This window comes from Panthera uncia, chromosome D4 (genome assembly GCF_023721935.1).
Source record: "Panthera uncia isolate 11264 chromosome D4, Puncia_PCG_1.0, whole genome shotgun sequence".
NCBI lineage: Eukaryota > Metazoa > Chordata > Mammalia > Carnivora > Felidae > Panthera > Panthera uncia.
In genome coordinates, this window is record NC_064807.1 from 87,807,421 (window position 1) to 87,821,326 (window position 13,906).

Consider the following 13,906-nt stretch of genomic DNA (forward strand, 5'->3'; position numbering starts at 1 on the left):
AAAAAAAAAACATAAAAAAAAAAAAAAAAAAAAAAAAAAAAAAAAGGGGAAGCGGAAATCGGTTAAGAGATTGGCATATACAAGGGACTCCAAAGGATGCAGAAACAAAGTCCTGAGCATTCAGGCTGAGGTGGCAGCGGCCCAGGGCGCCTGTCTCCTGCCCCGTCTGCTAAATTACACTGTCAGGGCGAGGTCCACAGTGCTCGGCGTCTGAAGGCAGGCAGCAATTTGTTGTGATGGCCCTTGCTGCCGAGCGCCTCAGCCTGCCTTCTTGAATCTTCCCTGTAATTCATCAGCCTTCCCAGCATCCGGCTGTCCGGCTCCCAGGTTCTTACGCACAATACATACACACATCTTCCTTCTCTTTTTGGTTTCGTTTTTTTCTTTTTTTGGAATATTTAGCAGAGTAACTCTTGGTTCAAGTCTGCTTGTTGCCACAGCACACTCTGTAATTAGTTCTTCTTAGGTGTGATTTTTTGAATTAAGTACAAAACAGCTTATATATAGATACCCAACATTGATCTCTTCCTCAGACACAAATCTGGAAGCATCATTCATGGCTGCAACATTGTAACTTAGGTCTGATATTTTGGGGGGGGGGGGGCGGTTGGTTATATCAGGCCCACAAAGCAGGTTCAGGTATAGAAGCTTCAGCAGGTGCATTCTCAGGGCAGAAACGAGCAAGGCCGGGCCCCTCCAGGGCTCTTTCCCCCTTGACTAGATGTTCACTCCACGAGAGACCCAAATCTCTTCCTCTGGGTACTTCTGTCTTCGTGCTTCTGAACTTCCCCTGCAAGTCCAAATATCGCGAATCACTGGAATCTCGGAGCGGTCTCCTGAATGTGAACATGGGATGCCCGATTTCCCACCAATGCTGCTGACACAGTTTTTTCCAGATGAGACCATCACAGAGAACGACTGTACTTTTTATATCTTCAAAATACACGTGGCTATGATTTTCCCGTTTTAATTTAATATTTATTCATTTTTTGAGAGAGAAAGAGAGAGGGAGAAGGAGGGGCAGAGAGAGAACCCCGACAGGCTCCACGCTGTCGACACAGAGCCTGACGTGGGGCTCGATCTCATGAACTGTGAGGTCGTGACCTGAACCGAAACCAAGAGTCACATGCTCAACCAGCTGAGCCACCCAAGTGCTCCTCTTTTCCCTTTTTAAATTTAGGCTCTCATTTGAATCCTTCAGAGCCATCAGCCTGAATGCGTCTGTTAAGGAAACCTGAGGGCAGGGGCATCTGTGCGGGTAACTCCGGGCTGGACAATTATCGCGTGACTGCAGGACCGTTGGCACTCACTTTTCCGAGCTTATTGCGTCAAAGTGAATGAGCGCGGGCAAACATCCAGGAGCCGCGAACAGGAAGGAACAGGAAGGAACAGAGGGCGCAGGGAGCGTGAACTTGTAAGTCTAGAACACAGGGTGGGGGGAAGCAGTCAGGGGATAAGAGGCCGCCAAGGTGAAGGGACTATATGTCCTCCCGTGGACGACAGCACACAGCTCCGAAAACGCGTTCTGAGGCTCGACAAGTCCCTGTGCTATAGGAAAACAGCGGCAGTGCCGTGACAGGTCCCCAGCCTGTGAGAACGGGGTAAGAGACCACAGCAAAAGGGGTTACGTCCGTGGGTTTTCATTCAACCCCCCGCTTCCAGGCTACAGCTGCCCAGTGGCGTGCCACCCTAGGACCGGAAAGCACCGGAGAGAAGGGCTGGCCATCCTGAAGCCCCAGGCACTCAGAATCCAGCCCGAGAAGTTGTTACTGGTGAAACGTGACTGACCAACTGACCGACAGAATTCCTCTTACAAGTAACATCAAATATGCGGTCTTCCTGAAACAAATAAAACCACTCTTTCGGTGGCTGAATTGTTTTAAGATGAGACATTAAACGAAAGGAAAACCCAAACGAGTGTTAGTTGGGCCCACTAGAAATCACCATGAGGCTCCTGCCTCCCCAACGCTGAAGGGTGTACACAAGGCACATTTCCTGAGGACGCCCCAGCCCACAGATGTTCCCACGAGCAGGCCCAAGACTGCCGAGTCCTACTAGGTCTGCCCAGGGTACAGGGAGGGAGGGAGGGAGGGAGGGAGGGAGGGAGGGCGGGAGGAAGGAGAGGGAGGGGAGGGAGGGAAGAAAGGGAGGGAGGGAGAGAAGCAGGGAGAGCTCTGCAGGTGGGGTGGCCCCAGGCAGCTCTCTGAGCGGGTGGCCTGCACTTGGTCCCCAGGCCAGGTCCCAGGCAGCCTGTCTGGGAGCTGCGATGCACATGCAGAACGCAAGGACCCTGCCAACTCTGTACTTTAGACTGAGAGACCGCGGTCCTCTTGCTTCCCATGACACGAGGGGCTGCGTGAGGCAAAGCACCGGGACAGGAGGCCCTTGGGCTTGGCTGGTGTCACGGCGCTGGTTCCAAGCAGCACTCGGGTGGCCATCGGGGCTCCCGCGCGTGGCACGAGTCGTGCCCTACCTTCCTGGGCACACGCGCACGACTGTCCCCGTGCCTTCCGAACCACGCTCCGCATCACCGCGCTACGTGAGCAGGAGAAATTCTCGAGAGCAGGCCCGTGTGAAAAACCGCACGCCTTTAGCAGTCTGTTACTAGCACTGGTTATTTCAGGTGCCGGACGCCGTTCGGAACACGTTTCTGCAGCCCAGGCGAGCTCCTTCTGCCTTCCTCATACTCAGCTCGGCCAGGTCGAGACGCTGCTCTCCGTCTTCACTTTGCTGGTCTTTCCAGAGCGAGGTCTGGGTCCGCGGGGGCCCCGACTGGAGTGACGGCATGGCGGCTGCGAGGCTACGCGGGCACCTTAGCTGCCCCCAGAGATTTCCTCCCTGGGTTCATCTTCCTGGTGGTGGCGGGCTCTGTGATGAGTCACCAGCATTCTTTTTTTTCTAAGACACATCACCTTTAGAGGCACAGAACGTTGTGCGCAAAAATAAAAACTGAACGAAGCAGGTCTTCAGGAAGCTGGCTGTGAGGGCTGTGCACACGAATTGTACAGAAAAGGAATAGGAAACACGGACCTCTATCTTAAAGAAAAACCAAGCGCAACAGATCGCGCTCCGTGACTTTGTGTGGCAACGCAGTGAAAACTGTCATGTGCTGACGGCGTGAAGGGCTCAGTGTTCGCCACTGGCTATTCTGGGACCCATTTAGAGATCACAAGGGTTAATGGCTCTTCGTCAGCTTACAAGGCCCATCCACTGTAGAAAGCGACAGAAAGTTAATTAGGTGAGATCAGCTGAAACCGCGTTCAGGTTTCTGACTCACTTGATTTTGTGAGAAGCCAACGAGTTGACATATTCTGCCTCCGAAGGAGCCAAGATGAGCAGGCTGCTCCCATGGCAGCCAATCCGGGCGGTTCTCCCAATCCGGTGGATGTATTCAGCAGGCGAAGACGGAGCGTTGTACTAAAAAGGGTAACAAAAATGAAGGCATTCACAGATCAAGGCACTGCCATTAATTGGAAGTGCAATACCCCTCACCTGCCTCCAGGTATCCCAAGAATTTAAATCCCGGTGCTATGGTTACCCTCACGCAACCCCAAGGAGAAGCCACTCAAGCCTGAAAGCCCTGCCTTCATTGGAAATAACGAGGCTCAGACACGAAGCGTGAACAGCGGCCAAGTTCCCGATGAGCGAGCGCCTTCCCGTCCCAGTATCTCCTTTGTAATTTTACTTCTCCACAGGTCTCTTCAGTCTCCTATCTGCATCTTTCCACAGAGGTGACCGTGCAAGGTGAACACGGAGGCAGGCGGGGTAGGATGACCGAGTGACCTTGGCCGGCAGATGCGGCGGTGAGGCTGAGGCCATAGAGGCCTGGGCGGGGTCAGGAGGAAGGGGCTGGCTAATCTAATCAGAGCTCAGCTCTGCTGCCGGGCCACCGGGAGCCGGTGCCCACCATCTCACCGCAGTGACACCCAATCCCAATGGAACTGGGAGAGCTGCGGGGCAGCCGTGAGGCAGGTTCCCCTCTGGCAGGACTTGCTTCCGTTACCGGGGACAGCATTCCTGACCTGGGGGCGGTGGGGGGCAGACTCTAACTCAGCAGGATGCATTATGCACAGCATTTCATATTTTCTGTGGCAGTAACTTTATCATCACAAATAGGAACTGACCATATTCCGTTCTTCCTTGTTTTTTTTCTTTGCAGCTACACAAATCAAAGATCACAGGCCCAAAATGAACAGAATATACGAGGATGTCAGACATACGAAAGTAATCCACCTCACAATACAGAAAAGCTCTAAACGATCAAGTTTATGTGTCTGCCCCACCCCCCACATTAAAGTTACCCTGCTTTTTATCTTTATTTTGCTGTGTGGCCATCAGGCAAGAAACCACAATGCCTCTAGTCCAAAAGAGGCTGTCTTCTGCAGCGAGCAGATCAGATTTCCTAGCCAGTGACAGGCATGCAATTCCACTAACACGTGAATAAACCATGACTCACGTAAATGGGGCACGTGTCCCCTGGCCCCCACACAGAAAGGCTTAAAAATACCATTCTGCAGACTAACGAAAAGAAAAAACAAAACTGAATCCACTAGACTCTAGTGCTAACACCTGTGCCCTCTGGCAAAGCGTCTAAGGCTAGAGGTGTGTGTAAGATGTTGTCAGGCCCTAATTGCCCCCTGCAGGTCAATGCACACGGACACGGCTCTCAGGACAGGCTGAGCCATCTCCTTCCGGACACAATGAGGCCTCCCAAGGGCCAGGGTAATTCCTGTTATTTTCAGATTGCTGAAACTTTGTGTGTGACATGCGTCAGTCTGGGAGCAGGGGAGTCTGCCCCTCCCTCCCGCAACTGCTCAGCCTGGCCGTTTCACCGCAGTGGCTAGGTGGGCCGGGTTAGGGGAAGGTCCTGGAGAATTGGGCAGATAAGGCTGGTCGTTGCCTGGTTACCGGGGCAACACCCAAGAGGCTAATAATAATTATTCCACTTAAAGCCAGCTCATCTACTCACAATCGCTTATTCCTGCCTTGAGCTCACACCTTAACTGAAAAATTACCTGAACAATCCACGTGACTTGAGGGAGATCCAAACCCCGAGCTGCAACATCCTTTAAAACAGAAAAGAATATGGCTTACCACTGAGTTTCTGAGTCTTTTTAAGGCCATAGATCTATCTGATAATCTAATGCAAACTATGAGGGCTCACCACCCCCAACCCGTGTGCACAGGTGTGTATACACACACACACACACACACACACACACACCCCTACATACAACTTCAGGGACCCACTGAAGTCCATCTGTGGTTAAAAAGTCTAACTTAGACCAAAAAAAAAAAAAAATCTAACTTAGGAGGGGGGGCACCTGGGTGGCTCAGTCAGTTAAATGTCAGACTTCGGCTCAGGTCATAATCTCACGGCCTGTGAGTTCGAGCCCCGCGTCGGGCTCTGTGCTGACGGCTCAGAGCCTGGAGCCTGCTTCGGATTCTGTGTCTCCCTCTCTCTCTGCCCCTCCCCTGTTCATGCTCTGTCCCTCTCTCTGTCTCAAAAATAAATAAACGTTAAAAAAAAAAAAAAAAAATCTAACTTAGGGGGTAAGCTCTACAGAACATGCTGGTGAGGTAGTCACAAAATGTTCACCCTACTAGGAGAACATAAACCGCATGTTTGCTCAAGAACTTAAGTCTTCATCAGTATGTCATGTAAAAATTCTGAGAACTTCTAGCATGGTTTATTACTTTTACGTTTTATCTGAGAAACCACTCTATGGTAGATGAATGCATTGGTGGGTCATTATCCTCACCCCTCCCCTGTCAGCGATGCCCAACAACGACAGGGCTTTGAGGCGCATGTCTGAAAGAACACCCCAAAGTGCTCCCTTGTGGAGGTCAGTTGCCAAGTATTTACTGAGGGCTCATCAGCCTCAGACAGCAGTAAATATCAAGTCATGTCCCACCTCTTCTGACACTTAAATTAGAACCCCAGCCACAGACTTAACCAGACATGAAAACCGTAAAAGCCAAGGAGACGTAGTTCTTTTCTTTTCAGCTGGTTGCCGCCCAAAAAGCAAAGGCTTTCTGCTCTCCAGTGTCTGGCCATTCTGGCAGAGGGACGAGAGTGTGGGCACCTTTCAGTTTTCAGGGACAAACTTAGGCTGGGCATTCATCTTCAAGCACGACCGTCACGACAAGAACATCCCCAGTCAACACTTACTGAGCGCTCACCATACACCAGACTCTGCGGCATTTCACCTGCGTTATCCTGAGCGATCTCCGAAACAACTCCTACCCCCACTTGACGGACAGAAAACCAAGGTCCAGAGAGATCAAGCGGCTTGTCTGGAGACACACGGTTAAGACGTAGAGGCAGCCCTCGAATCCTGAACCCACTTTACTTTTCCAAGGCCGTAGCCTATCGTTTCACCACCAAAAAGATGCTGCATCCCTCAGAGGCCGCTGGTAGGAATGCAAAATGGCATAAGCCCCTACAGTAGGAAATTTGGGAATATCCCACACAATTACATACGCACTTGCCCTTTGGCCCAGATGCAACGTCACTTCCAGAAATCCATCCCGGAGATACACTGGCAAGAATACGACACGCTTCACGCACAAAGCTCCTGATTTTGGCAGTATGTGTAGCAGGCCTGGAAAACCACCCCATGTCTAACAGGGCTAGACCAGGTGACTAGAACACGGCAGCACCTACCCTCCGCAGCAGTGTGGCACGGCTGAAGCAGGATGGGGATTCAGACGTGCTGGCACGGAGAACCTCTACGATCTGTTCTGGGTGTGCGGAGGAGGCTTGTGTGTGCGAGAGGAGGGAAATACAAACACGTCTGCTTGCATTTCAAGAAGAAATAGCGGAGGAGAAACCCCAAGAGCTTACAAGAACAGTTCACCGGGAGGGGCAGGGGCTGGGCGTCGCCGACACGGGCAGAAGCTGGACTCCCTTTAACGGACTGTTACGATTTTGACCCTGAAACAACGTAAATGTTGTGACATAATTGGAAAGACAACGAGCTGTCAAGCACCAGAAGTACCGGCAATGCCTAGGATGTATTCTCGCCAAAAACGAAACCAAATCTAACCAGGTGTGCAGCTCCCAGCTCCTATTTTACAGGAAACGTCGGGGAGAGAGGAGCACGTTGGCCGGACCCGGAGGGCGCAGGAAGCCACAATCCCGCATGCGAAGTATTCTAAAGCACCAAGTCTGGTTTCGTCCAGAAAAAAATCCACGGGCAAAAAAAAAAAAAAAAAAAAAAAAAGTGGGTACCAAAAACGAGACATTAAGTGGGTAGACAGTTAAGTGGAGAGATGAACCGAGAGATCAACCGGGAGCCCACACCTGGAAGGAGGCCCACCCGAACTATCAACCGCGGTTATGTCTGGGGAGAGGGATTCTGGTGATTTTTACGTTTCCTTTTGCATTTTCCTGTGTTGCTTGCTGTGTCTTTCTTTTAACAGCGAATGCATATTATTTCCCCCCAAAATCTTTATTTAGAAAAACTTAAACCAAGGAGCACTTGCACGTCCTTCATGTGGATTCATCCACCGCTAATCTGTCTGCTGCACCTGCTTTCTTTCTCCACACACACGCTTCTGAGCCATCGGAAAGTTGCAAATACCATGACATTTTATCCCTAAATACTTTAGCACGTACCTCTTAAGTAAAAAGGCATTCCTCTACGTAATCACAATACCATTAGCATACCTAAGTAATTTAGTATTAAATAATGTTATTTCCTGATAATCGTTTCATATTCAAATTTCTCTAACTGCACCTAAGGTTGACTTTTATAGTTGTTTTCTTTCCCGACCCAGGAATTGATTCATCGATCAGGCATTCTATGTTTCTTATATCCCTCTAGACTTCCTTGATCTAGAATGATATCCCTGCCCTCAGTATTTACTTATTTAGCTTTTTGATAACTCAATTTTGAAGAAGCCCAGGTGTCTCGAAGCACCTCCCAGAATCTGTATTTGTCTAATTGTGTGTCCCCACGGGAAGGTTCGGGTGGAGCCTTCCGGCAGAAAGACCTAAGGGCGGTGAGTAGCTGACACCAGGAGACACGCGAGGGCAATCTGTCCTGCACGGGTGATGCTGTGCTCGGTCCCCTGAGGAGGGGCATCCACCCACCAGCTCTCTCCACCTGAAGGTACCCTCCTCCTTTGTAACCAATCAGTAAACTGGGGAGTGGAACTTGGAGACCGTTTCCTAAATCCTTTTGCCCACAAGTTTTAGCATCTGGCGACGCTGCTGGTCTGCCTCGCTGTTCCTCCGGCGGCGGCAGATGCAGGCTTTCTAGCTGGCGTCCCCTTCTTCCACTTACCGGTTGCCATTTTTCCGTCAAGAACAGCTGGCCTTCCTCTCCCCTTAAGTATCACAAAGGATTTACATACATAAGGCTTTTCTGGAAACCAAGAATCCTATGCAAAGTTTCTGTAAAAAGCACGTTCAACCAACTATTCCCTGTATCGCCCAGGGTCAGAGGCAGGAGACAAGGAAGATCTTGTCCCCCCATCATCTCACCCACCTGCAAGGACCGCTGAGGGCAGGTCAGGAATTGTCCGCCTTCACTCTGATTACATCTGGGCTTGCTGGAAGTTTCCTCGGAGTGGTGGCTAGGCTGCATTTATTAGGTACTAAGCGGAAGTTAACGTACCAACCCGTGTCAACCACCCACCAAGTGTTTGCAGACAGCTCCCACTGCCCTGAAAACCGAAGGCGGATGTTCCCGAGCTGATGCCTTTGAGAACACAATTTAGAGAGTTCTCTATCTTAAAGGGAAGCAGACATCGCTTTCTACACTAACCACAGTTGATGTCTTTAGAAAAACTGACGGGTTCTTAAATCTGCTAAGCTCTTGTTAAGAAATGATTTATTTTATTTAAGTGCTCTGCAGTGGGAGATGCATGTAGACAGTGGCTGTCTGAGCTTTACAGACACTTTGTAAAAAATGTAATGCTCGTTGGTTGAGTAAATTCAACCAAGAAACACAGATGAAACCCTAAAACAGCAGGTGACGTTCGTGGAGCTCACTGCGCACAAACATACCGAAATGGGGAGGAAGAATGCCAGCGGCCTTCCCGGGACCATTCGACATTCTATTTCCCGCTCGGGGGACCGGCCGAGACACCATCTTCCCATCGAGCACTGCTTTATGTCTTAGGGAGGGGGGGACCCTCCCTGACAGCCACCACTGCTCAGGCTTCCCTCAAGCTGTTCCTGCAAATCCTCCTTCCTATCCTCGACCCGGGATACCATAGGGAACGGGACAAAGGGACAACCTGTGTGGCCCAGGGACAGACAGAACTGAACTCCAGCCTCCCCGTAGCAGCCACACCACCTGGGCAAGTCGACGCGGCTCGCTGTCCCTCAGTTTACCCACCCATCCCATGGCTATAAGACCCACCCTGTTGATCTCAGCTCACGGGGTGGCTGAGGAGATCGAACGGGACCGTGTTTGCACAAGTGTGTTGAGAATTACAAATCCAAGCATTTCATTCCACGACGAAGGAGGAATCGGCACGGTGGCAATTAGGAGGTGATCTGTGTGCCCGCGCACCCGACCCGGGCGGAGGACCACAGAGAAGCCGGGATCTGCTCCATCCTCTGCAACGGTGTCCGCTGGGGGTGCCAGGTCCACAGGAAACTGACCTACGTCTCGGCAAAGGCTTCGGTTCTCTGCCCCTCTTAGAACTTAGACCCAGCCCAACCGTATTCCTTTAAGCTAATTAGGGCAAAAGAATTGCTAAAGTCAGCTCTGAAAGACACTCAACGGTGAGGCCGTGAAGGCCCGGGGCCTGACAATGGGCCGCCTCCACGAGACCGAGGAGTACAGATGGAAGGCAGCTTGCTCAGGTGCCAGCCTGTCAGTTGGATTAAAATGACTCATTTATTTACCCAAGAACCTCACAAAGTGCTTTTACTAACAGGGAGAGGGGGCCTGCCGGCTCTCTGAGCAAGGGACGTAGCAAATTCGCCTCCGCCGCCTTCCCGGCCTGCCAAAAGTCATTATTGCCGTGTGTGGAAAGCCATCAGCGGGGTACAGGCCCCCGTTGTCCGGGTGACAGATTGGGCTGCGTAATCAGAGGAGGAAGGAGAGAGTGCAGAAGCTGTCAGAGGCGAGAGAGCTTGGCTGGAGCCGCCAGAAAACTGGCAACATGAGTTAGCGTAACCGAGTAAACAGCCAACCATCTCCAAATGATCTTGCCATTAACACGAATGAAATAAAGTGGAAAAGCTAAACTTTACCTCAAAAGCACGCCCCGGAGAAAACCAGGAGAGTCTACATGTGTTGTCGGTGGTGAAGTGACATTCCCGTGACTCTCCTGGCCTCATCTCCTAGCCTCCTTTGTCTCCCAGCCCCCACCCCGGGCACAGTGGAAATTCCCCAGGAGGAAGGGAAATTAAGAACCGCACCGACGTAAAGGTGTGCCTCAAGACAAAAAACAAATTGAGAAGGTGGAGGAAAGCAGCACAGGTTCGGGGTCTTCTGAAGCAAGCACGTGCCCCACAACCAAGATCTAGTGCAGCGGAGAAGCAGCCAGAAGACCAAGCGAGGCCGGGGGGTGCCTCTCTGTGCCGGGGAAAAGGTTACTGTGCTCCGTATCCATGGTACCCACGGATGGCCAGGGAGGGCCACATGTACAACAATGGAAAAGTCCAGCGTCGGCCTTAAAACCAGAGGCAGCTTGGGAATATCATCTTCCAGTTACTCCGTGGTACATCCCTTTATCGACCAATCAACATAACAACGGTGTTGAAAACCACCTTCCCCACCTCTGGTTTATCAGGAGTTCTGCACCACAAGCAGGAGGAAACATTCTGTAGATAATCTACTATCTCCTATCTGACTCCTTTGACTTCTTAATTCCATTCGGGAAAGTGGGCTTTTGAACTTTCAACCAGCTCCTTCCCACTAATCCCTACTCCCTTAACTTGGCTTCTTCTCACATCTACTTCTCTAGAGGACACAAAATTCCATTCTGAATGTGTAAGGACCTCTCTCACAAACTGGTCTCCCCTGCCCCAACTGCCCTTTTGCTTCTGCCTACATTTCATGTCACCATGGTCTCACTTGTTTGTTGAGAACCCACAGTACACAAAGCCAGGTACCAGGTCCTGAAGGTTGTAAGAAATTAGAAAGGTCCTTGCTTTCAGATGTTTATAATTAAGATGAAAGAAAACACACACACACACACACACACACACACACACACACACACACGTGTCCTGGACTGTTCCTAATAACAGAAAAGACAGGAGGGAGGAAAATGGATTGGGGGGAGTGAATTTTGAAGCAGTAACTAGCATAATTGTGAGTTTCTGAGTGGTTACAACACAGTTCCCAACTTTTCATACAGACATTCAGTCTTCTGGGCTCGGTAAAAGATCTCGGGATGATAAATCAAAGTGGCAAAAGGTACGGTATAAAGGGGAGGGAAAATCCCCCTGCAACAATTAACAACACGATTCCTCTTTATCAAAAGAAGCCAGTTCTCCATCTGCCTTGTCCCGACATGGCCCCCGTTCCTCATTAACACTAAGGAGACTCCCGGAGAGCATGCAGAGGGCCTGGCAAGCAACAGGCTGCTTAAAAGGATGCAGTGACAGCATCGCCCCAACCCGGCCACGATCTACTGCAGTGGGCCTCATGTGCCTACAGCTCTCACACACCAGAAGCTTCAGGCCAAAGCAAACAAATGTGGCGGAAGCAGGAGGAATTCTGAGGGTGAAAGAGCAGCTCCTCGTCACCAGGGACTGCGCGCTGGCTCCCTGGCTTCCAAATGGCAGGAAGTGAGCCCCCGCCCGGCTCTCCTCTGGTAACCTTCGCTGCAGAATGAAGAAGGGATGGGGCTGGCGGAAGATCGGCACGCTGGAAGGTTCCTCGACAAGCAAATGAGCACACACCAAGAAACTTGAGTGAAATCAGACTGGGGGCAAGCGCGAGTTGGCTTTGCGCGTGGCAGCTGGGGCTGGTGGGGGGGCAGAGGGGTGCCGGGGCTGGTGGGGGGCAGAGGGGTGCCGGGGCTGGTGGGGGGGCAGAGGGGTGGGGATGCCGTGCTCTGCCCAGGCAGTGGCGCTCTCTGTTTGGCCGACCTCACTGCAGGTATCAGCCAGACAAAACAAGAAAACTCATCATAGGCTTCCGACCCCACTGAGAATTACCTTTTAAAAAGAACGACCTTTACTTCCACGTAAACCTACTGAAAAAAAAAAAAAAAACCCAAGACCAAAACCAACCAAAACACTGAACTTCAAATACCTGGAATTTTCTTTGAGACCCAGAGCTCACCCACGTCTGAAAGAAACACCAGGAGACTTGAGAATTTTCCACCAGGGACAAACCCAACATCTTAAGGGTCAAAGATAAAAACATTTTGCTCTTATCGCAACTCAAACTCCAACACAAAGGTTCCTACTTTCTTTTGTTTCAATACAGACAACCTGTAATGTTCACCCTCGGGTACAGCACGGATATGAAAAGTGAACCTGTTCCCAATGAGCAAGGGTACTAACCTCAGCCTCTTCCAGTCTTCAGAAAAAGGCAGACATTGGTGGTTCTCAACACTGTTTCTTGGGCCCCAAATACCCACCCACTCGGTTCACAAATCCTGAGTGCCTACGGCACACCTGCTCTGTCCTGGCCACCGGCAAACCACACAGTCCACCTTTAGGGGCTCGTGCTCGGGGTGGGGGAGGACACCTAGGCCAGGTGTGGTGGGTACTGTGCGGGGTGCTGGGAGGGCCTAATGGGGAAAAGTGGGCCCTGGGAGTGCACTTCCTGAAAAGCTGAAACTGAAGCAGAGACCTAAGTAGGGCTAGTGCAAGTCAGGGGAGGTGCCCCAGGTAGGGGGACGCGGGTACAAAGGCCCCAAGGCCAGGTAAGGAAGACCAACACATTCAGGGAACTAAGGCAGGAGCCTATCTGGCCGAGGCCAGCAACAAGGGGGAAAGTGGAGGCTGAGGAGACAGGAAGAGGTCAGGTTCCAGAGAGTATCGTTAGAGACGGTAAGGATTTTTGACAAACTTCTTTCCCAAGCAGATCTGGACTCATCCTCACTTTAGCACTGGCATTAAGAGATGGTTTAGAGCAAACACCAGCATCTGATTTATGGATGGGCTCCACAAAGGGCAGGGCCACCTGGTCAGACTCAGTGCTCCTCAGGAGGCAAGCGTGCCAGGAGTGACCATGCCCAGATCCGGACGCCCGGGTCCCCCGTCTGCCACACCTCGTGTCAGAACTGGCACACAGTGATAAACGGGTGACTGGGTGGCCACCTTGTGTGTAAGAAACCAAGCCGTACCCATTCGGAAACCCTGAATTTAGAAAGAAAACAACACCTGTCACCTGAATGCAGAGCAGGAGTTCCTTAAAAAGTAACTGTGTTAAAAAGTGAAGCCTAGACAGGTATCCAAACAGCTAACAGTTTTTGTCCTGCCCAGCACCTGCCCACTGGATCGCCCAGTCAGCAGTGCGATGTCACCACTGCACACACGGGGACTTCTCAGATGAGCTGGGAATTAAGGCACACCATCCGGGAGGGCACAAGGAAAGAAGGGGCTTTAATCGTAGGAGCCAGTGACAACGGTGGTGCCGTGAAGTCCCAGAGAAGGGGGCACGGGAGATGAGAGTTTTCGATCTCAAAAGAGCACAGGACCCATCATAAAGGCCAGCTCTGCACTGAGGGGGGCGGGGGAACCCCGAGGGCCGGGGCCGAATGACCTGGCCCCCAAACCGCAGGGCTAACGATGCTTTCAGACAAGAGCAAAAGAAATCTGTCCAAGCACATCTATCTTCCTTTTAAAGAAGGCTCGAGCAGAGGCAAGTGGGGCGACTCTGTTGCGAAAAGACTTTCTCAGCTCTAATTACTCCCGATAGCTGTAATTTACACATTTTTGGTGGATAGAAATCGCCAAGATTCACACATTTTCAGACCA

At 51.2% G+C, this 13,906-nt stretch overlaps 1 protein-coding gene across 2 annotated transcripts in view; it reads right to left on the reverse strand.

The window, feature by feature from the left end:
- Nucleotides 1-13,906, reverse strand: part of DDX31 (DEAD-box helicase 31) — a 72,536-nt gene that overhangs the window by 32,912 nt on the left and 25,718 nt on the right. For both annotated transcript variants that reach the window (XM_049638207.1, XM_049638213.1), the window contains exons 15-16: nt 5,016-5,066; nt 3,278-3,417 (exon numbers count right to left, since the gene is read on the reverse strand). In XM_049638207.1, the coding sequence (XP_049494164.1) occupies nt 3,278-3,417; nt 5,016-5,066 (191 nt within the window). The remainder of the gene's footprint in view (nt 1-3,277; nt 3,418-5,015; nt 5,067-13,906) is intronic.